The sequence below is a fragment of the Borostomias antarcticus genome (genome assembly GCF_949987555.1).
Source record: "Borostomias antarcticus genome assembly, chromosome: 7".
NCBI classification, from domain to species: domain Eukaryota; kingdom Metazoa; phylum Chordata; class Actinopteri; order Stomiiformes; family Stomiidae; genus Borostomias; species Borostomias antarcticus.
Genome location: NC_140240.1, coordinates 27793374 through 27816477, shown reverse-complemented (window position 1 = coordinate 27816477; position 23104 = coordinate 27793374). Strand labels below are relative to the sequence as shown.

Below are 23104 nucleotides of genomic sequence, written 5' to 3'. Positions count from 1 at the left end.
TGTGAATACATACAATATCATACAAGGAAAGAAAAAAAAAAAAACGATAATACAAAAAACCTATAAGGCCCACCCACACACACAGCTCTGAATCCAAGTTCATGCTTAAGGCCACAAGTGATGAAATAGGCTATTTATCTGCAATCAGATAAATATAAAGTTGCCATTGGTGACAGCCAACCATGTGTTTTCTCATCTGTGATAGGCCACATAATCAACACAGCAAGAACAATACTGGTGAAACATGTAGGTGTAGGCCTGTGATTCAAGTGAAATTGCAGTCTAGGCTATATTAGCTGACTGGATTTGATTTATCACATAGAAGGTGTTATTGGTAACATTTCTATGTAGACTTATAATAATAATAACTATTGCATCCACAGAGCTGTTAGAAATGTGTGGAAGAAAAGTGTTGCTTCATCTAACATAATATGATTGTGAATTAATTATTTAATAAATCTAGCAGGTCCGACATGAATGCTTACATTTGTGGGAATGTCCTGTTTAACTCTGTGTTCATTTATTGATAGAAAATATGTTCTGTCTGTTTCCAGGGAGGTAGAATGCTGTACCTGCAGCTAAACCCAGCAGTGCCCATTCTGCGGGTGTACAATGACCCAGAGGCATGCCTGAAGAGGTACTTCCGGCTCACTCGCCAGTCAGTGGCACTGCTGCAGAGGCTGATCCACAACCCAAGGGACCATGGCTGGGGCCAGGAGCTGGAGGTCCTCATCTTCATTTACAGCCTGGCACATGGGCTGTCCCTCTCTGTGGTGTGTCGTGCATTTGGGGTCCCTAGGTCCACTGTCCACCGGGTGATCCATAAAATAGCCGATGAGATCAAGGCAAAGCTGGGTACAATGGTCGCACTGCCAACCCGGGAGGAACTGCCCAACGTCGGCCAAGGATTCTGCCAGCTTGCTGGCACTCCCATCTTCAGCCATGCAGCGGGTGCACTTGATGGATGCCACATCCGCATCAAGCCACCGGGTGGTCTGCACCAAGCTGACTACCTGAATTACAAGATGATCTATTCCATCCAGATGCAAGCCATCTGTGATGCAACAGGCAGATTCCTAGACATCTTTGTAGGATACCCTGGATCTGTGCATGATGCGAGAGTCCTGAAGAATAGCCCCATCTTCAGCCAGGCCCTCTATCCACCAGCCGACTTCTTCCTCCTGGCAGATGGTGGATACCCATGCCTAGAAACACCTATAGGCATCATCACACCCTACAAGCTTCCTCTACGAGGACGGAGCCAGGAGAGGTACAACCGCCACCATTCCAGGGCCCGTTCAGTGGTTGAACGTGCTTTTGGAATGATGAAGGCGAGATGGAGGGCCACATTCTTCAAGGCACTGGAGGTCAGTCCAGCCTTTGCCCCAGATATCATTGCTTGTTGTGCCTTCTTACACAATCTGTGCCTCAAGGCCAATGATGTCATGGAGCTGGAAGATCTCAACCCTGATGGCGATGCCCAGGGTCCTCATGATGATGCACCAGGCGGCAGGGAAACAACTGGGAATCATATCAGAGAGCGGATGGCTGCAATGCTGTCTGCGCCTGCCCACCTCCCAGAGCACCTGAGGCAGCATGACTATGAGAATGAGCCTCCCCTCCCTCCAGAGCACCTGCAGGAGCATGACTACCTGTGAACTGTATTAAAGTAGTCACTGTTGAATAAGGCAGATTCTGGGCAGGTGGATGCAACTGTTTGCACATGTTTGTTTAATGTACTGTACATGGGGTATGTGGGGTTATATGCTTTCACTGTGTAATTTATAATGCGAGTTGGGAAAAGCATTTCCTCTTTGAGGACAATAAAATCTATCTCACTATCTGTCTATCTATATCTATCTACTATCCAAGTTGCAAAACAGGATCTCATCTCAAATCATTTTATTTGGCCACAAATACAATAAGTAGCTTCGACAAATCCACAACATATATTTTAAGGTAGGAAATAATATGAACAAACATGATTTGAGCAATGAATGTGAACAAAAATAAGAACAAAAAAAATAATTTGAAAGAATGGTTAATAAGATGTGAAATTCCAGTCTATAATTTTGGAATGTCACATCTTATCAACCATTCTTTCAAATGCACTCAACAGTCTTTCTGATTGTTGAGTTAACTCAGTGTGGCGTATAGCATCTTTTTCTGCCTCTTTTTGGAGGAACTCCAAAATCCCCCCTGTTGCCTTTCTCCTCTTGGCAGGTGGTGGCAGGGTGTCAGGGGAAGGGCTTACTGTGGGGTGGGATGTGGATGGTCCTCCTGGGCTGGGGGGTGTTCTGGGGGATGGGTAGTTTGAGGGGCTAGGGTGGCTGCCTTCTGTTTTGAAGTCAGGGAGAATGGTGGGGTTAGCCAGTGCAGAGGCAATTAGAACTGGGGGGGTAATGGATGGCTTAGACCCCAGTGCCTCATGCATGTCCATGAAATAGGGCCAGTTCTTTGGTGTGTCTTCCCCCTGGTCTGTTCCACTTCCTGTCACTGGCTTTTTCAGCTCCTGTGGATAATGGTGTGCAGTAGGTTAGCTCTCAGCAGCAATAAAACTAGCCTTTAAACAGAGACAAAGTCATTCACCTTATATTTCTTTTGTAGGTTTTCCCACTTTTTAGATGCTTGTTTGTGGGATACACCTTGGAGCCCCATCTCTTTGATCACAAACCTATAGTTCAATATAGGGGGGGGGGGGGAGGATTAGGTTTTGTCTTTGGTGTGAGTGGGCTACTCAGCCCTCTTAAGGGAGCCTGGGATGATGTAATCCCCAATGAACATGATCATATTTGGTATGAAAGGTTCATTTGTAAATACTGATAAATGCCATTCTTAAAATGAACAATACCCGTTTAGACGCCCTGGAGTGCACACACGCTTTTTGGGTGATTCATGGGAAAAACTTTTAATTATGATAACATATAAAATAATCTAATTAAATACAAATGTATGAGAGATGATCACAAATCCAAAAGGAGATATGTTTAGCAAATTAACTCTTTTGTGCACTGTTGACACAAATAAATCAATGAATACTAAATAACTTACTCCCATGCCTCTTTGGCAGCATTCCTTTTTTTGGTGAATAGGTTTGCGTTTATATGTCGCAGCCTAATCAGCTCTTTTGTCTGTTCCATTGTCCCTGTAAATGAAGGAATATATGATGTCAATTTGACACAGTCCTAAGCCTATTTTGATGTATTTTTCTGTCACCTATGCATGAATACAGGCTTGTAATAGTTTGCTGTTGCCTATCTAAAATGATTGCCAGTGTAGGAAGACGGAACTTACATTTATGTGGCGTTTCCTCCGGCATCGCTTTGCCACGAGCACTTCCTGTTTCGGCTATCGGGAGCATGGAGGTATAATCGGGAGCTTGCACCGATGCAGGCCCAGTCAATGTCCCCCCTAAACCCTCAAGCCCTGAGCCCTCACAGACTTATTGACGTCACCTGGTAAAGTGGTTGAGTGTGAGAGTCTGCAAGGGCTCGAAATTGCATAAATAGGAATGGGACAGCACTTGCGACAGATCACGTGACGTAACGTGTTTTTCAGCGATTTCACGTCACGACGCTATGAACTGTGGGTAATTCCCTTGGGCTAAGTCTGCAGAAATGCAGACCTACGGGAAGGGGCCATAAAGGGCTCAAAATGGCTGCCGGAGAGCCCTCACGCACTTGCCGAGTTGACATTGGGACACCCCTAAGCCCTCGCGGACTTCGCGGGAGCGCGCTCTTAAGTCTGCGAGTCTGCAAGGGTGGACATTGGACTGGGCCGCAGACTCGCTATTTAAGGGTTTGACCAAGCCCCCAGGATCAGCTTGGCGCATTGAAGCCACCATGGGCTTTCAGGCCAAGCCCGGTATTGCACGGCATGCGGCCCAAGAACCCTTATTTCCCATGTTAGTGGATGATGATAGATAGGGCTAGAAAAGGAAAACAAAATTTTTCTGGGTATCATTCAGCATCAGAGACCAATCTTATCAATATAAACTTTTAATTCAATGGGGTTTTGGGGTTTTTGAAGCCACCAATACCTGTATCGAGCCATTTAAACATGTGCTGTGCACGAGCCTCGGGGACGCGCTGGTCGCGCGTTCGTGAGTCCTGCGAACTCGGGAAAGCACGTGACCATAGGAAGACCCGCCCTACTCTGCCTCTGATTGGATAGGAAGTCATGTAATGACGTCGCTAACATTTGCTATGCTTTTAGCAATGAAGCTTATGATCATGCTAATCAGAACGTATGTCTATGATGCAAATGATCATGACATGTGGTTACTTTAGGACATCGTTGGAAAAGATCTAGAGGGTAAGTGGGTCAATGTTGAATAACTTAGCTAACATTATCTAATGTTACATTTCTTTATATTAACATCAACTATATTGATAGGCTAGGGAGCTATGCTAACGGTAGCTAATGCTAACGGCTTAGGGTTAACGTTAGTTAATGCAAACGTTACGTTCGGAGGTCTCAGATGTATTTCAATTTTAACAATGTTGAGCATGATCAATGTGACATTGTTCATACATTGATTACAGTCTGTAATCTTGTCTGGCATTATTTAGCTATAGTGGGCTGATGCTTGCTGCTGCTACTATAGCATTTGCCACATAATACATCAAATTAATCAAGCATAGTGTTATTACCTGAAGGCATTATTACCATTGCAAGTAAGCATGCCATGTATATGCCATGCCTGGAAATCAAATTAATAGTGTAATTATTCCCCATCATAGCTCATTGTACACTGATATAATCATTCTCCTTGCCTTTGCTAATACTCATCTCTTTTATCAAACTTTGTGCTAGGAAAGAAATCTGGCTGTGATTCGTCACTAGTGCTCATCCAGGCTGTTGTCATCTCCCGCCTGGACTCCTGCAACTCCCTACTTGCTGCCATCCTGCAGCGTTGGCCATCAGACTCCTGGAGAAAGCTGCTGCTAATCCCGTGTTCAACGGCCCCATGCTCTTCCACACAACTTCCCTACTCCTATATGTATAGTCTATATGTTTTTACGTGTTCCTTTACATGTCTTTACATGTGTATTTGTCAGGGTTTGTCTGTTAGTGATTGTCGTGTCCCCACTCTTGGCCTGCACCTTGACGTGGTGAGTGGGCTTTAAACCAAGCCAGGCCTTTTATAGTTGTGTTTTGTGTTTTTCTGTTTGCTTAAGTGTCTAATATTGAAGGTACAAAACCTTTAAAAAAAGAAAGAAAAAAGAAGCCCCTTCCTTCCCATAAAATTCCTGCGATTGTAACAGGTGTATTGATTCCACCACACTTGCCCACACTGGGTTCAAACCCGGGTCCTCTGACTTAGGAACGCACATGACCACCTTTCTAGAACACTGCCACCAGCTATCCCAATGAAAAGCTAGCGAATCAATTGTGCACATGGGCAGTACTAATACTGAGGACAGAGTTTAAACCAGTTCAACCAGATATTCACTGAGCCTGACGGGCACCTGCCAGCTAAAAAACCTAGTACTGTCACCCTCGACTTCTGCTGCGCCTGTATCCAGCCATAGGGGCTGATTATTTATAATGATGTTGATGAAGTTTAAAACCTTATTTACACATAGTGTTTGCTGTTTTAAAAGATAAATGCAGTGATATGAGGCGCCACCTATTGGTGAGGACAAAATCATTTTTTGACTGACTAGATGAGATAATGAATTCCTGATGTGCATAATGATGTCACTAAATCCCACTGTGATTGCTTTTTCAGTCAGTGAACAGGAAGCAGAGCAACCCCTCTGTGTTCGATCACCTGATAGAAGAACCTCCTAGGTGAGACCACACTACAGTACGTTGCTCCAGTAAACATATGAAGACCCAGCCGTATTTAAGCTGTCTTGTCTAATTTGAGCTGTCTTGTGAAGTCCCTGTTTTTCACATACTCCCCCCAACCCCCCCCCCACCTACAGATGTGTAGTGCTCTGATCTACAGTCCCCCAAGTACAGGCAAGACCCCAGTGGCGCGGGTGCAGACTAACGAGTGTAGGCAGGGAAACACAAAGGTGTCTATAAGGAAAGGAGCTGACTGCCTTAGCAAGTGGGTTGGTGAATCAGAACACATAATCAGCTCTGCCTTCTCTTTGACCAGGTTAGCCAATGGGGCAACTGTGGCGGTGGGGGGAGGGGGGTATAATTATTGGACAGGACACCTGACCATCATCCTCAGTGTTGACTGAGAGCTTGTGATGGCTGTTTGTTGGTCTCTCCCAAGGTCAACCTAATGAGACCCTCCTTCATCTTCTTCCACAAGATAGACCGGCTGGCCCCAGTATGCTCCAGCAGACAGGACCAGATACACAGGTGAGGCCTGTCTGTCACGGAGCCACCGCCTCGCTCCGCCTCTGATGTAACTCGGTTCTTCAGCTTGGCTGCGTACTTGATTGATGTTGCACATGGGCGATTGGAACTAAACTAACCTTGCGTTGCATTTGTCTCTCTCTCTCTGGCTCTATCGTGTCCACTCTGCTGGCGCTGATGGATGGGTTGGACAGTCAAGGGGAGCCAGTGGTCCAGTTCCTGTTCATGCTTGGTTGTTGCCTACTCACCTTCCCATCTCCTGCATCACCTGCCACCTGTCTCCACTCTGCCCAGCTGCACCTCATCCCTCATTACTCTTAGCATTAATACCAGTCAATTTCCCTTGGTTCTCTGTAAGATCATCCAGTCATCTACCAAGTCTGCTCAGCTCTTCTGTCTGCCATATTTTGAAGTTGTTTATTGAAATTGAGTTAAAGTAGTTTGTATGGGTCAAGCATCCTCCAGTTTGTATGACTCAAGATCTGTTTACTGCCATGTATATGGTTCACACATACTAGAAATTTGACTAGGGTTAAGGCATACACTGGTGACATGTTTTGAATTGTTTTGTGATCACTGTCTTTGTGATATTTTCTGATGACCAAGCCTTTGATCTAAGCAGAGCCTTAGCACATTATGGAGGAACCATGTCCCTTTCTTTTACCGATCCCTGAGAGCAAGACCTGTGAATGTCCTGAACAGTGTGGTGGCCACATTTGTTGGGAATTTGGGTGGAAACAGTGTGGAACATCATTGCATAGTTTGACTGCCATTTCATACCAACATTAAGAGAAAGTGGAGAAGTAGGCTATACCTAGAAAATACTATAGTTGTGCAATTCGTTTGTACAGTCTAGTAGTTAAATGGTTAAAAATGGGCAAGCAATAACATTGGAGGGAAATGTATACTGACACTGATGATTGTTTCAGAAATGGTCTGAGACAAAATAATGAAATGTTATACATCAGTATTGTGAAACACTGAACATATTTTAATGACTGACAAGGAGAGAGGAAACAGTCCAAGTTAATCAATAATAACTAGGCTCACTATGAACAGTGTGTATTATTGGCTCTGTTCTGACATCAGTGCACAGTTCATTCCACCACTGTGAGGCCAGGACAGAAAAAAGCCATGGCCACGCCAATCTGCCGTAGGGGGGCTTGGAGCAACTGGGGAACCAATCACCTCAAGGCAGCAGAGCTTGACCACAGCCTGGAGGTCGGAGGGAGCTGTTCATTTGCCCTGTAGGCTTGAACCACAGTCCTAAACTGGATGGGACAGCGCAGGGAGCCAGTGCAGAGAACAGAGTAGGGAAGTTTTGTGGAAGAGCATGGGGCTGTTGAACACCAGGTCAGCAGCAGCTTTCTCCAGGAGTCTGATGGCCAACGCTGCAGGATGGCAGCAAGTAGGGAGTTGCAGGAGTCCAGGCGGGAGATGACAACAGCCTGGATGAGCACTAGCGACGAATCACAGCCAGATTTCTTTCCTAGCACAAAGTTTGATAAAAGAGATGAGTATTAGCAAAGGCAAGGAGAATGATTATATCAGTGTACAATGAGCTATGATGGGGAATAATTACACTATTAATTTGATTTCCAGGCATGGCATATACATGGCATGCTTACTTGCAATGGTAATAATGCCTTCAGGTAATAACACTATGCTTGATTAATTTGATGTATAATGTGGCAAATGCTATAGTAGCAGCAGCAAGCATCAGCCCACTATAGCTAAATAATGCCAGACAAGATTACAGACTGTAATCAATGTATGAACAATGTCACATTGATCATGCTCAACATTGTTAAAATTGAAATACATCTGAGACCTCCGAACGTAACGTTAGCATTAACTAACTAACGTTAACCCTAAGCCGTTAGCATTAGCTACCGTTAGCATAGCTCCCTAGCCTATCAATATAGTTGATGTTAATATAAAGAAATGTAACATTAGGTAATGTTAGCTAAGTTATTCAACATTGACCCACTTACCCTCTAGATCTTTTCCAACGATGTCCTAAAGTAACCACATGTCATGATCATTTGCATCATAGACATACGTTCTGATTAGCATGATCATAAGCTTCATTGCTAAAAGCATAGCAAATGTTAGCGACGTCATTACATGACTTCCTATCCAATCAGAGGCAGAGTAGGGCGGGTCTTCCTATGGTCACGTGCTTTCCCGAGCTCGCAGGACTCACGAACGCGCGACCAGCGCGTCCCCGAGGCTCGTGCACAGCACATGTTTAAATGGCTCAATACAGGTATTGGTGGCTTCAAAAACCCCCAAACCCCTAAAACTAAAAGTTTATATTGATAAGATTGGTCTCTGATGCTGAATGATACCCAGAAAAATTTTGTTTTCCTTTTCTAGCCCTATCTATCATCATCCACTAACATGGGAAATAAGGGTTCTTGGGCCGCATGCCTTGATTTGACTTGCAATACCGGGCTTTGGCCACTACGTCAAATGGCTTCATGCGCCGGTGAGCAACTTTCATTGAAATGAATAGGCAGCCATTTTCAATGCCGTCTCCAGTTATTATACCTCCATGGGTTTGACAGCTCACTCGCACTCCAGGGGCACTCCGCGCTAATTGGTTTGGGACGGCCCTTAACATGGCGACGCTCGGCGTGAACGCGCAAACGGAGGGGGAGTGGATAGGGCGAGGGTTTAGGGGGTGGTTTGAGATTGGGCCGTAGTCAGCTGGTGTGTATGCCCAATGTATTTTATTCGGTTCATGCAAAATGGCATAAGCTTTCTTGTTAAGGTAAAATTAGATTTATATCTAGTGCATTATTTCTTTTATACCCCACCTCCACACCCAAAAGAAACACAGGACAACACTTCAATCTTCTTTTTTTATTTTACGGGCCATGCATGCCCTCCAAGTAGGATCTTCATAACATCACTTAAACATACCACTAACTCAAAAAACGTCATTACCTAGTAAAAATAAATTACTGAGGAATGTAACAAATAAACAGTCAAGGAGCAGCGCAGCAATAATAGTTGCACTGCCGAGCCAACTTGGGCCCCCTTTTTTAATGCTTGGGTTACTGAATAATCTCGACCCTGCTGTAAGCAAAAAAAGTTAAACAGTACAAAGGATAATAATAGTAATCAACATCATCGCCGTAATATAATTTTCAAGGACTAGGGGAAAAACAAGATGGTTCCGTGTATTGTGCGCACAAATCTACTGTGGGAAGGGAGGTGGCATGGGGTACGGTACCATGGGGGGCGGTGGCGGTGGTTGTGGCTGTGGAGGCGGCTGGGCTGTGAACGGGAACTGGCCGTGGCTCATACCATTCTGGCCGGCCGCCTGAGTGCCGGCGAACGGCGGGGCCTGGAAGCTCTGGCCGCCGAACGCACCCACCTGGCTGGGGACGCCGAAGCTAGCCTGTCCGTTGCTGCCGTAGCTATTGCCGTAGCTACCGCCGGAACTGCCGGCGCTACCCCCGTAACCCCCGCTGCCGTTTTGGGTTTTGGCGCCGAAGCCGCTTTTTGGTCCGCTACCACCAAACCCCCTGTCGTTATCCCTGTAACCACCACCGAAATCCCTCCTCCCCCCGGAATACCTATCCCGTCGGTCGTCCTTATAGCCACCTCTTCCCCCCCGTCCGCGACCTGGAAAACAGACAGGACAGGAAAAAAACAAAGAGACAGCTTAGACCAGCGGCATCATCTGTGATACAAGCAAAGTACCCCACATATTTTGACCAGCGTGTGTCCCCCCCCCCCCCCCCCCTTGGGAGGACCCAATCACGAAATCAACAACAATCACGTTAAGGAGACGAATTGTATTTACCTCCTCTGTCATCCGCCATCTGGAGCAGCTTGGGGTTGATGGCCTGGTTGGCCTCGCGGAGCACAGAGATCAGGTCGCCGGCCTGTTTCATGTTGTTGGGGGTGAAGAAGGTGTAGGCTGTGCCCGTTTTTTGACTGCGGGCCGTGCGTCCAATGCGGTGGATATAGTCCTCAGAGGAGTTAGGGTAGTCATAATTGATGACAAATTTCACATCCTCCACATCTGTAAAGTGTTGCAGTGTGGCAAAAAGGGAGCGCCACGGGGGTTTTGCACACCACAACAGCCAGATCAAAGGGACAAGTTAGCAATGACGGCAGCTGGGGAAGAAGTGGGATACTAAATTGCTCGGCTGCGAAGAGACAAAGCGTTAACAACACATCCAGAGACAACGCGCTACTTCCTTGGGAATACTACGGTGGGAAGAGAGAAACGATGCACACTCCATTTGCTTACCTTATCAAAAAAAATAAGGCGTTCATCCTCCCTTTTATTAACCAGGGGAGAGAAAGAACCGGATTTGAAGTCTTACCATTAAGGAGTATGCATTCACTAGTCCTTTCCCAATGCAGCGAACTCCCCCCACAAATTGTCAAGTGACATCCAGGAGCTTCTAAGCAGTAGGGCCGCGGTGTGCACTGGGGCCTCCTCATGTGCCAATATGGGACCGTTCAGTGGGTATGCTTTCTGAAGGTCCTTTTTCCCAGTACACACTCATAAGAAGCTTGCTTATAAAGGCCGCACTGCACGTCTTGCCAAGACCGAATAGACCATGAACTAATTTGAGGGGGGACCCCGAAGAAGGCGAAAACGAAAAAGGCCCAAGTACTGACCCCTGCGGGGCCCCTCAGAGAGCATAGAGCATCCCCCCCATCAGTCTCGTCAAGGCAAGATCTTCCCAGAAGCCAGTGTTCACTTGATAAAATGTCTCTCGTTGGCAGGTCTCGACATGACTTTAAAAAGCAGGCGAGGGAGGAACTTTGGTTTTTGTGCTCTTATATATTCACTTTCACCTTTCTATAGTTGTCCCTACTTCCCCTTAAAACACATGTGCCAGTTCCCGTCAATTTCGCTACGACAAAAAAAAAAAAAAAAAAGTAAATACGTTGAAAACTGCTCTCTCCATTTCAAGAAAACCAGCGCTTTGAGTGAGGGGAAAAAAATCACAACAACAACGGGAAGCTCTGACAGATTTGCAAACACCCATGCTTTTTTGGTAACAAGCCCCGCAGGTAACGATTGTTCCAAAACTCAAACAAGTGACTTGCAATACAGTGCTCTTTACAAAACAGCATGCAAGGCAATGGTCACAGCACCAAGCTTTTTTTTTTTCTTTTCTTTTTTTTTTTTTTTAAACGTTTGAGTTGGAAACAGTTGGCTGGATGAATGGCATTTGTCAGGTAAATCCATGGACAGAGAACAGATGTGTATCATAAAATCGAGCTACCAGAAACAAAGGCTTAGCCACACCGCCTTTTGAAGATAACTGGCACACAAGAGCTGTCACCTCTCTAGGCCCACTGGGTGGCAAGCCAGTGGGGCACTTCCAATATGTCCTCCTTCTCCCTCTCGAGGCCTGGAACTGTCATGCCTAGGCCCTGCCACAAAGACTGCACCTTTAGGTGAGAAAAACTCAGAAAATGCATAGAGAAGTTAAAGAAAGCAAAACCACTTTCTTTAAATAAGTGTAACATTGAGAAGAAACAACTAGTGGTGGCTGATTAAGTGACATACTGACCTAGACCTCTGGACGCAACGTCAGTAGCAATGAGGATGGGGGCCTTGCCGTACTTGAACTCTGCAAACAAACAAACAAAAACGAGGTTGGATTGAGTTCCAGAGTTCCTTGCATTGTGATAATTTTATTTTTAAATATTACAGATTTTTTAAATACCATTGAGGACCCAGTCCCTTTCCTGTTGGCTCTTGTCTCCATGAATGCCCATAGCTGGCCATCTGTAACACAAACAGGATGATTATGTCTCTCTATAATGACAAGCTTTTATAAAAGAAGGTACTACTTATGGTGTGGAGGCCCTTACCCATCTCGTCTCATCCTCCTGGTGATCTCGTCACAGCGTCTCTTGGTCTCTACAAAGATGATGGTCTTGTTCTCCTTCTCGCTCATGATCTCCTCAAGCAGCCGGAGAAGTCTGGAGGGGAAGACAGGCGGGGTGGTAAAAAAAACGGTTCAAAGCCTCGACTTATCGGATCAGAAGGCAGCACCGAGAATGTTTGGGCTTCAGTTTCGGCCAGGTGAGAGCGCCTCGAGCCCCTCGCTACTCACTTGTCTTCCTTCTCCATGTCGTTGCACACGTCGACGATCTGCAGGATGTTGTGGTTGGCGCTCAGCTGCAGGGCGCCCACGTTGATCTGGACGTACTCCTTCAGGAAGTCCTCCGCCAGCTGACGCACCTCCTTGGGCCAGGTGGCGCTCCACATCAGAGTCTGCCGGTCCGGCTGGGGGGAGGAGGAGGAGACAAGATGGCGTTAGCGTATGGTACCATGGGTCCTTTGAGAGATCAGGCGGCCAGTGTCACGTGTTCTTAGCCGATGGTCTTCGAAGGGCAGGATTGAGCCCTTCGCTCATGATGTTCCCTGCTGTGACGAGGAAGATGGCGCAAAACCGCATACCCTGATTTGGTCCACAATCTTGCGGATCTGCGGTTCGAAGCCCATGTCCAGCATGCGGTCGGCTTCGTCCAGCACCAGGTAGGTGCAGCGGCGCAGGTTGGTCTTCCCACACTCCAGGAAGTCGATGAGACGGCCAGGCGTGGCGATGCAGATCTCTACACCTGCAAACGCATGAAACCCAGGCATACACAGTTAGGTTAGGGTCTACTAATACTACTACTAACGCCAAAATGCAATGACTATACTATGCAAAACGCCAATGTTAGGTGTAGCATGCAAATTCATGGGCCCATTGGGGGCCTACCTCTCTCCAGGTCTCTGAGCTGGGGTCCTTTAGGGGCTCCGCCGTAGATACAGGTGGTCTTGAGGCGGGAAGCCCTGCCGTACTCCGCCGCCACTTGCTGCACCTGCTGGGCCAGCTCACGGGTCGGGGCCAGAACCAGACACTGGGGGGGGGGGGGAGGGGGGGGGCAAGTCAGTCCAATGAGCTTAGACCCCTGAGCATACACAGAGAGGTAGGGAGGGAAAAGTGCATTTCTGTGTTCGGACTGTTGGTAGTACTTACGATGGGTCCATCTCCATGTTCAAGAAACGGCTGGTGTTGAATGTGCACGACTGCGGGCAGCAGGTACTGCAAAGACAAAATGACGACAGTAAGAAACTCCAGTGTTGCCGAACACTAATCGACAAGAGCAAACCAAAGACACAGCACGTTGGTCTCTCAAGCCATCTCACTTACTGCAAGGGTTTTGCCAGACCCTGTCTGAGCGATGCCGACCATGTCTTTGCCACTCAGTGCCAGAGGCCATCCCTGGGACTGGATAGGGGTTGGTTCAGTCCAGTTTAGCTTGTTGATCACATCCATCACGTAGCCTGAAAGGTAAAAGTGTGATTGGTAGTTTCAATGCTTCATTCTTCATCACGCGTTTGTATTATGGGATAGAAGATCCTACTCACTTGGAAATTGGGCCTCGTTAAATTTTACAATGGGTTTAGGGCAATCTCTGCCTTTTACTGTGACTTCTTTAGCTCTGCGGAATTGCTCAACTTCTTGCTGCAATTAGAGGGATACAAAGTAATTAACAGTGCACCACGGATGTATGCAACATCAACGCGACACTATTCAGAAGAATGGAACTTACAGGCTGTCTGCGGGTGACTTCCTGGTGCTCCTGGTAGAAGTTCTTCTGGAACTTTGGGAGCTCATCCATGTTCCAGTGTTTTTTGCGTAGTCTCTCACCGGGGTTCCCGAACTTCCCCTGTGGAGGTCCTCCTCTGTTCCCTCCACCACCACCGAAACGAGGGGGGCCGCCTCCATACCTGGAAAATAGTGAGAAACATGTTGAGAACAGGGAGAAACAGGGATGTGATATGTAAAATGTGCCTAGTCTACTAGTCCAGCTAGATTAAAGATAAAAAGAAGAAAGGGCTTAATTAAAAACTATTGCATCAGTCGTGGTTATGGTTGCATTGACGGCCAGGACTGCACTAGCTGCTGCGCGTCTCATAGCGCATGAGTGAGTTAATGATTGACTGCATCAACGATTGGCATGGCAAAAGATTGACCCGTTTTAGAGCAACAGCAAGCAGAAAGTGCATTCGGGAGTCTGCGTCACATTTCTAACCAGCAAGCGTTAGGCACAGCTGCCATTTTAATTCCAGCCGGCAGAGGAACACAAAAAGACAACCGGTCGGCATTTTGGATTTGAAAATATTTTCCTCATGCGTACAAAGACTGTCTGCAGCTTGACATTATTACTAATCCAAATGTCCCGTCACATTCGTTGGTTACTGACATCATTTGTCCTAGCTCCAAGCGAGGCCCTTGTAAGAGTGTTAGCTAACGTTAATGCTAGCTGGCCTAGCGTGCCTCGGATAGCAAGCGACCTCGAATTTGACACTTGACTTACCCCCTGTCTCTACCACGATCTCTGTCGGAAAATCCAGGCATAGTAGAGAGGAATAATAAAGTGTGTAAAATGTAACGTGAGATAGACTTTACAAAGTATTATTTGCCGACCTATTTGTATAAAAAAGCGAGCGGATCTACAAGTGCGACACGAAAAATGAAAGAAAATGCCGGCAGACAAAAGTCTCGTCGGACGTCGTGAATATGGAAGGACGCATCACATATCGACGCGCCTGTACCGGTACCATACACGGAAGCTAGATTTTCAATTTTACATTGTATATTTATCCGTTTTCTGATTCGAATGCATCGACAGACACAATGCTTATGTATCACTAGATATTAAAGTACTCTGTCAGAACCGGCGTCATTGATTTAATGATAATAATACATGGAACTATTTTCAGACAGATGAATAGTCTACGCGGAGGAGAACCATGTTGTGCAACAAGACCCTGACGTCAAAGAAAGAACAAAATGTATGTTTAAAAATAAAACACATTTATTTAATTCCTCTGTCCGAGTATCTCTTACAACGAGTGCACAATTAACTTTGAGTGACAAGAATAATACGCATTTACATCTATCTATACGCATTTATACCACATTTTTCAAAGACTGGTCGTCACAAGGTACTTCCGGAAACAAAGAGCCGAGCTATCCTCCAATCAGAAGACGGACGGGAGCTATCCTCCAATCAGAAGACGGACGGGTTCGAATCATCCCTGGCTGGTGGCCGAGCCCAACCGTGTCTCTACCGACCCTACTACACGAACCTGGGTCGCACAACTTAGCTGGCTAGATTGGGACCAGCGACACAGTTGCAATAGTCTGGTTAGTTGGCTAGGAACATTTTGGATCTTTCAAATCGGACACGGATTTTCAGTTTGTTCTTTTCGACAGCTGTTTCATGGGCACCCAAGAAGAAGACAGAGGTAAGAGGACCCGTTGGCCTAGCTAGCTAGCGTGTTGCCTCGTCCAACCAAGGCACCTCGGAGTACTGCCCGGCGACGCCTTGGTGGGTCCAGCTGGTCTACTACGACCAAGCCCACTTGGTAGTTTTCAAACCAGTCATGCTTCTGTAACGTTAGCTGTAGTTTCAAGGATCCAAGGTAGCTAGGAACATAGCTAGTAGCTAACGTTCACTACAATAGCTAATAACATTTGCCACGCTAACGTTAGCTAGTCTTCGCAACATCAACCTCTTAAGGGTGATCTGATTGCGTTGTCAGCTGTGTGCTGGTGGGCAAGACCGGTATTTTTTTGTAAATATCCAGTTAATGTTCAAAGGTGACTTCGACAGTGTTCAACAAGTGTCGACGCAATCCTTGTGTGATAAAGTTAGCTTGTCCAACACAAGTGTACTGGAGCAATTCCTCTGTCCCAGTCCAAAGGCGCGCATACTCTCTGTTTTACCGCGACCAGCATGTCAACAAGCAGGAGGCGGTGGTTGTTAAGGGCAGAGTGAGCGGTGTTCTGGTGCCTGGTGGGTTAATAACGCCCTCTTACCAAACAGACGCTATGATGATTACATTGCAATAATAAGGCTAAATCGGATCCAAAGGGAAACGTGAATCCCTTGGAGACTGCAATAGAATAGCTTACATATCAGATCTACTTTAGTCATCTGTATCACATCTCTCTCTCTCTCTCTCTCTCTCTCTCTCTTACAGATTGGGTGGACGTGGCGAATGATCTCCTCAGCAAGTGTCACATAAGCCTGAGACTGAGAAAGCTAACTGACTGTGATGCCAGTGTTTTTGTGGCTTTGTACGAGGCCATCTTTGGGGAGCAAGTCCCAGGTGAGTTTGAGTGGCACAGCTGGTGAGAACGCAAGAAGGTTTGTGACTTATGTGGGTAGTTTTGGTGCAGATACATTTCTGGGGGTCTAATGGCTGGGTACTTCCATTCTGCTCATAGGACAGCAAAATAACTGTCGAACATGCTTAGAATTTCAGGAATGTTCCAGCAGCTTACTTCTTAGGGTGGTCAAACCTGCCCCCACACGACTGCGTTTGTCAATGAGTGCTTGTTGAAGTGGTCACTATTGTGGCCAAAGTTCACAGGAGGGCCTGTTATGAAAGTGTGTGTGTGTTTGTGCACAGACTACATTGCTACCCCCGGGAGTCAGGAGGATGACGTCCACAACATTCAGTCTGTGATCGACTCCTTGGCGCTGGACTACCTCCAGATCTCCCTCTCGCACATCACCGGTAGGCAACTTCCTGTAGTCAAATCACCCACCATTCAGTAATGAACTTACAACTACTTCTTTGTTTTCTTATTGATCAGCCATTAATCATTGTGATGATGAAAGCCAATCACGTGAACCAATTAAAGTATGGCCTGAGCGACTCAAGCTATTTATGTTATGGGGTCGCTGTTACAAAAGTGCAGCCTTGTTCCGAGCTCACAGCCTCCTCTGTTCCCTGAATGAACTGTTAGAGGAGGGATGAGCTCAGGTTCTGTAAAAGGACACCATTGTGGCGGCGCTGCGGAGGTTATGATGTTTTACATTTTTCCGCTCGACATTCAACCCCGTACGTTGTTTCCTTACTGGTTCTCCAGGCGAAAACATAGTCAGGGGCGACGCGGAGTCCGTCAAGAACCTGCTGGAGATCTTCGACGGTCTGCTGGAGTACCTGACCGAGCAGATCAGCGAGGAGGAGTCACAGAACGGAGGTAGACGGCTGCATCCCAACACCTTCAACGCTCTCTCTCGTAACTTAACAGAACGGCCACCCGTCTAACGAAGACTGGTTGATGGAGTAAAACAGAGGCTATAGGCTATTTCCATCCATCCATCCGTCCATCCCCAGACAGCAATCCGATCAGGGCCATATACAGGCCAGATCTGGCACTTGTGGCTTAGTTCCGGCCCATATATGGCCCAGATTTGCTTGCTATCTGGGTCCATCCATCTATCCATCCATCAAAGAAAGGCTATAGGCTATTTCCGTTCATCCATCCATCCAAGAGAGGCTATAGGCTATTTCTGTCTGTCCGTCCGTCCATCCATCCATCCATCCACCCATCCACCCATCCATCCATCCATCCATCCACCCATCCATCCATCCATCCATCCATCCATCCATCCATCCATCCATCCATCCACCCATCCATCCATCCATCCATCCATCCATCCATCCATCCATCAAAGAGAGGAGTTGTTGAACATCGTTCTCCTTCACAGACCACTCTCTCCTTTTCTGCTCTCTCCCCCCGTGTTACACAGCGCCAGTATCTCTCTCCCTCACTGACTGAGACCCAAGACTCTGTTTGGGTGAGATCATCCGCACACATTAAGTGGACATAATGGGGCTTTAAATCCCAGCTTGTCTGTGGGATTACTGGGAGCGCTCGGGGGCCCCATTCATCTGCCCCCCCCCCACGCGCCTGCCTGTCTCTGGTGCCCCAAAGCCCATCGCCAAACGCCAGTGAGACCGTTACCGCTTACCGGGTCTTCCCCCGCAGACCTTGTGTGTTATAATTAGGCCTGAGGGTAAACCTCTGGTTTGGACTTAAATGGGCACTGTGCTCTATACGTTTTGAATGAAGTGCCCCTTTAAGAGGTGGTGTTGTTGGAGCTACTGGAGAAGCTGTTAGCGTTTGTCCCTGAAAGGCGAGCGGTGTTTCTAGACGTTAGGTCGGGTCAGTTCAGGTTGTTTTGAATCATCTGGGACGTCGGGATATTCGCCTGCTTGGATACTCGCCGAAAAGTACACCGGTAGAAGAATTCACTTCACTGTGTTTTCACATCGACGGAGCTCGCAAAGGTTGCTTGTTGCACTTCTGCTTTCGGAACTGGAGCTGCTTTGTCTGTGTGTGAGTGTGTGAGTGTGTGTGTGACCTCACCCAACTTTTATGACTTTGGCCGCAGTTGTCTGTTCTGCTCAGTTAATTGAATGTGGAGGATTGAGGACAGGCTGTTGTGTTTGGATCATGCGATGTCTGTGAATGACAGACTAGGCTCATTCAGAGCCCTCGGGACTGTTTTAGTTTTATTTGCTAGTCTAGGTTTGGTCCCCTTTCACATACTGTCACTCTCAACTACATCTTGCTCATTTTTAACCGCCCGTCTTTCTCTGTCTCATCTCTCCTTTCGTTCTGTCTCCGTCACAGAGTCCAACGGTTTGCCCGTCGTCAACGATGTCCCTCGTTCAGGACCAGCGCACGCCGAACTCGAGGAGCAGGAGAAGGAGGCCATGTTGGAGAGGGCGTCCCAGGCTTCCAGTATTCAGTGAGTGGTTGGTTGATTCCCGAACGTGCTACAGCGTTCTACAGTGTTCTACAGTGTTCTGCAGTGTTCTACAGTGTTCCCACTCGTCCTGGAAAACAGGCGACCAAGTTCCAGTCGTGGAAAACACATTGAAATAAGAGGAAAAGTTAAAATGTCCTGGAGAATCGTGCGACGTCCAGGAAAATTATTTCAACGCTCTCCTATTTTCCTTAAGCTGAGAATGAGCTACTAGGCTATCTATGAGAGCTCCCCGTGACGGATAACATTTGAAAGTCCTAACCTTCTGAAAGGGCTACATTATATTCAGGAACATTCAAATGGTAGTTTATGGACGGGAGTATTTTGAATAGCAAATGTAAATTTAGTCACACACAAAAAAAGCAGTGACCATTCTGCCTTTTGGATGATCATCCCGTCACCACTGATCGGCGCCAGGAGATTCAGACTCCTCCTCTTCTGCTATCTGCGTGTTACTGTTTCCAAAAGTCCCCTTCACTACATGAAACAACAAGCAACTAGTCTTGCATAGCCAGACCTTTCTCCGCACTTCATTTACACTGTGCCAGCGCTGGAGAAAGGTCTGGCTGGACTCATTACCATTCGGGGATGGGGGGGGGGGGGGGACTGTATTTCTTTAAACCAATCACAATCGTCTTCGGCGGAGCGGTTGCTAGGTTATTGTTTCACATAGTCTGGGAGAGTCTCCCCTCGCCACTGATTGGTTGACCACAGAAATCAGGCAGTAATAAACAAATGACAAGGCTTATCCCCAAAACCTGCATCCGTTGAGTCAGACTATGTCTGGTTATGTGAGACTGGGGTTGGGGTTGGGGTTAGGGCGCCGTAAGAATAGTGGGTACATGTGGTAAGAATAAACTGTGCCCCCCCTCCCCCAAAATGCAAATCTTTGCACACTTTTTTGCGAGTGCATGAAAGTTGTCCTGGAAAATGATCTCTAGAAAAGAGTGGGAACCATGTTACTAGCACAGTACGCCCCGAACAAAGCTACCAAATTCAATTACTCATTTATGGCCCATTGGTTTTGCTTGACAGATGTGTTCACTACACTTCCAGTCAACTAACCCGTAGAAGACTAGCGCACCCACATAGTCTCTCCACACACCAAGTCGTCAGGCGCCAAGGCCTGTCAGCACAGTACATCCTATTGACACAGCAGACAGACACTACTGTCAACAGAGAAAAGGTCAATAGTGACTTCATAAGCACTGACTTGACTGTCTATGGTATGATCTCGCCTGTAGTCCTTCCCAGCAACGGCCTCGGCTGAAAGTTAAATATAAGTGAATTAGTCATTGGGATTTGGGTGATGTCAGTAGCTTTTGCTACTAGGAAACAAAGTGCTCTGTTTTGAATGTTTTGGCGGAATGTTATCTTGGAGTCATGGAGTCTCTCGGTCTGTGATCGCAGCTGAGAGATAATGGTTGAATCTCAGAGGTCTTCCTTCAACTCCTCACTCTTTGCAATGCGGTTTTAGAATGAGCCGAAGAGAAAGGGGGTCAAGGAATCAAGAATATACTTTTGAGACCCAGCCATTGCTGTCCAGTGAGCCGTATGAGAGACGTCCCTTTGATGTACAGTAGACATGACAGTGACGGTAACCGAGGAACCGTGTTTTGTCTCGTCCTCCAGTTCTGCCGTCCCGTCGAGCAAACATTCCCTCCACTCCTGGAACGCGGAAGAGACGGGTTCGACCAACGAGCTCATTCGCCTGGGAGACTCCGCCCGCACGTTCACGGCCAAACAAGAAGGTGGGGCTTCGAAAGAACGACTTCATGTCACAGTGTGTCATCGAGCAGGAAACGCCAACACTTTCCCTCCCCGTCTCTCCTCGTTCACGTTTGGCTCGACGCTGCCGTCGGTTAATCAAATTTCCTTTTGATGGGAAATCCAGCGTTCTTGTTTATCCAGCGTTCTTGTTTTTCCTGTCTCGACTTTTCTCTCTCCGCTTTCTAAAAATATCTGGATTATGTCACCTTTTCCTTATTTTTTTTTTAAAACTTTTTTTTTTGCCACTTTCCCCCCCCTCTCTCTCTCTCCCTCTCTTCCTCTCTCTCCCCCCTCTCTCTCTCTCCCCCCCCCCCCCTCTCTCTCTCTCCATTTGATATTAACGATCATCTTCAGCGATGGTTTTCTGTGAGAATAGGCCGTGTACAAAATGGGACTCTAAATCACTTCCCCATCCCCCTCTTTCAGCAGCAGTGGAACCCCCCTCCCGACCCGGAGGCCCCGGCCCCCCGGACCCCCAGGCTACTCTCCTGAGGGAGCCGCTCCGCTCGGCCATCCCCCTGCAGCCCCCCTACCAGACCACCCCCCACAGGCCCGGCAGAGCCCCCCACCCAGGTAGCCGGTCCCCCCCAGCCAACGGCCTCGGCCACGGGGACCCAGTGGAGAAGGGAGCCCCCGTCACTGCGGAGGTACGTTCGAACCCGCGTCGCTTCCGAGACCTCCGGGTCAAACGGAGTCCGTACGCGTTGTCCTTGACTCGGCAGGCTAGCCTAGCGTTTTAGAGGTCTGACACGGCAGACAGGGGGTAACCAAACGGTTTCTGACGTGACCCCTAGCTAAGCGCAGAGCCCCCCCGGACCAGACCCAGTTCCCCTCCCCCGACTCCAAGAGGAAGAGTGACTCGGCGCCGACCCGGAGGGAACAGAGTCATTTCTCAAACACACTCTTTCTCTTTCACTTCTGGAAATGGCCAGATAGGCTGCCAGGCAAATGAGCCCTGACGTTGGGAGCTCACTCCCTTTATCTTTGAACGGACGATTGATTTATCATCCATATCCATATATAGCATGTACATAATCATCCAGACTGACTACCATTACCCCTATTTTATACTGTATTGAAATTGTACTTATTGTGCAAATTTTTAACTTAAATTACAATTTGTAACTTCAATTTGTAAATTGAGTATTGGAGTCTTATCTGTTATTGAGCACAATCTTGGAGCCGGCAGCATCATGTCACTGTGACTGTACCCGTACGTTATGTGACAAATAAAAAGAAATCTTGAAATCCAGTGTCAGTATATAATGATCTGTCCCTCCTTCTCTCTCTCCCTCTCTCTCTCTCTCTCTCCCTCAGTGCCCCAGGCCGGCAGCTGACACAGTTGTCATCAATGGACTACATTCCCCTGACGCAATTCGCTCTCCTGGTGAGTACACACACACACACACACACACACACACACACACACACACACACACACACACACACACACACACACACACCACCCTTAAAAAGCTTGACTTTGTAAGCCAGCAAACCAAGAGACAAAAGAGTGCTATGTGTCCTCAGAGAAAATGTGTGTTTTTTATTGATGTGTGTGTGTGTGATGTGTTTGATTTCTAGTTGAGAGCATGAAGTCTGCGCCCAGTCAGCCAAGGGCTGGACCAGAGGTGTTGAGGGAGGAGCTGGAGGTAAGGGCTGGACACACACACACACAGTCACACTCACCATGTTGCGTTGACCTACTGCAAAATCCTTAAACCAATAGAATCACTCTTCAAAAAAGCCCTAAAGGAATTTGCATTCACATCATCGTAACATTCTCGAGAAATAGATAATTTTGTACGTTTCGAGAATTTTAGAAACGACAAATTTGCGTGCCTTATATGTAAGGCGCTGCATGGCCCCGCGCCACCGCCATTAAAATAATTAGTCAAGCAGAGAGCTGACAATGGCTCTACTATCAGGTCCCCCAGGGGCCACTAATACCGGGGACTGGGGACTGTGAGGCGCCTAACTGTCAGGTCCCCCAGGGCCACTAATACTGGGGACTGGGAGGCGCCTAACTGGCGCGTCTCGTGCACAACATGTACTGTCTGTTAAAGACAGTAAACCATTAAACCATGGAAGTACTATCTGCTAAAGATAGCAAATCATGGAACAGTCTAGCGCTCGCAGTGAGGGAATGTCCTACTTATCACTCGTTTAAAAACCCATCTGAAGGCAAGGCTCAAGGCAAATCAGACGTGATGACCCTTAATTCAGCCCGTGGCTGTCTGCTTCTGCCTGTTACCCTGAGCTAGGGCTGCACCTCAGTTCTCTCTCTCTCTGTCTCCTGGACTCCGGATGTAAATTAGACTTTGGCTATAATCAGGCATATTTACAGGCCTATTGTCGAATGTTCATTAATCTGCACTGTCCCGTCTTAAATAAAGGA

The 23104-nt window shown here is 47.2% G+C and overlaps 2 protein-coding genes and 1 long non-coding RNA gene across 5 annotated transcripts in view; 1 reads left to right on the top strand and 2 right to left on the bottom strand.

The window, feature by feature from the left end:
* Window positions 1–2140: 2140 nt before the first annotated feature.
* Window positions 2141–3445, bottom strand: LOC311311378. The gene is made up of 4 exons (XR_014630541.1): window positions 3295–3445; window positions 3052–3145; window positions 2590–2674; window positions 2141–2512 (listed from the first exon to the last, which is right to left on the bottom strand). It is a non-coding gene; the product is annotated as an uncharacterized lncRNA (long non-coding RNA).
* A 5729-nt stretch (window positions 3446–9174) lies between these two features.
* Window positions 9175–14909, bottom strand: LOC311311385 (putative ATP-dependent RNA helicase DDX5). Its single transcript, XM_084441081.1, has 13 exons — window positions 14680–14909; window positions 13912–14089; window positions 13727–13823; window positions 13509–13642; window positions 13335–13400; window positions 13074–13215; window positions 12770–12930; window positions 12423–12595; window positions 12178–12288; window positions 12030–12091; window positions 11874–11933; window positions 10139–10360; window positions 9175–9957 (listed from the first exon to the last, which is right to left on the bottom strand). The coding sequence occupies exons 1-13, from the start codon at window positions 14718–14720 to the stop codon at window positions 9527–9529; spliced, it is 1878 nt and encodes a 625-aa protein (XP_084297207.1). The 5' UTR covers window positions 14721–14909; the 3' UTR covers window positions 9175–9526.
* Window positions 14910–15482: 573 nt separating this feature from the next.
* The window catches only part of LOC311310968 (centrosomal protein of 95 kDa-like), a 16164-nt gene continuing 8542 nt past the window's right edge, over window positions 15483–23104 (top strand). For 2 of the 3 annotated variants that reach the window (XM_084440572.1, XM_084440570.1), the window contains exons 1-9: window positions 15483–15613; window positions 16352–16480; window positions 16784–16891; window positions 17247–17360; window positions 18801–18918; window positions 20569–20687; window positions 21133–21353; window positions 22024–22093; window positions 22291–22358. In XM_084440572.1, the coding sequence (XP_084296698.1) occupies window positions 15589–15613; window positions 16352–16480; window positions 16784–16891; window positions 17247–17360; window positions 18801–18918; window positions 20569–20687; window positions 21133–21353; window positions 22024–22093; window positions 22291–22358 (972 nt within the window). In that variant the 5' untranslated portion in view covers window positions 15483–15588. The remainder of the gene's footprint in view (window positions 15614–16351; window positions 16481–16783; window positions 16892–17246; window positions 17361–18800; window positions 18919–20568; window positions 20688–21132; window positions 21354–22023; window positions 22094–22290; window positions 22359–23104) is intronic. The other variant, XM_084440571.1, reaches the window with a different exon arrangement.

Excerpts from the sequence above, each read along its gene's own strand:
- LOC311311385 (XM_084441081.1), bottom strand. The coding sequence starts at position 14,720 with ATGCCTGGATTTTCCGACAGAGATCGTGGTAGAGACAGGGG. Across the intron at positions 13,643-13,726 it reads TAACGAGGCCCAATTTCCAA|GCTACGTGATGGATGTGATC; the intron begins GTGAGTAGGATC and ends TTTACCTTTCAG. Across the intron at positions 12,596-12,769 it reads AGATTGTGGACCAAATCAGG|CCGGACCGGCAGACTCTGAT; the intron begins GTATGCGGTTTT and ends TCCTCCCCCCAG.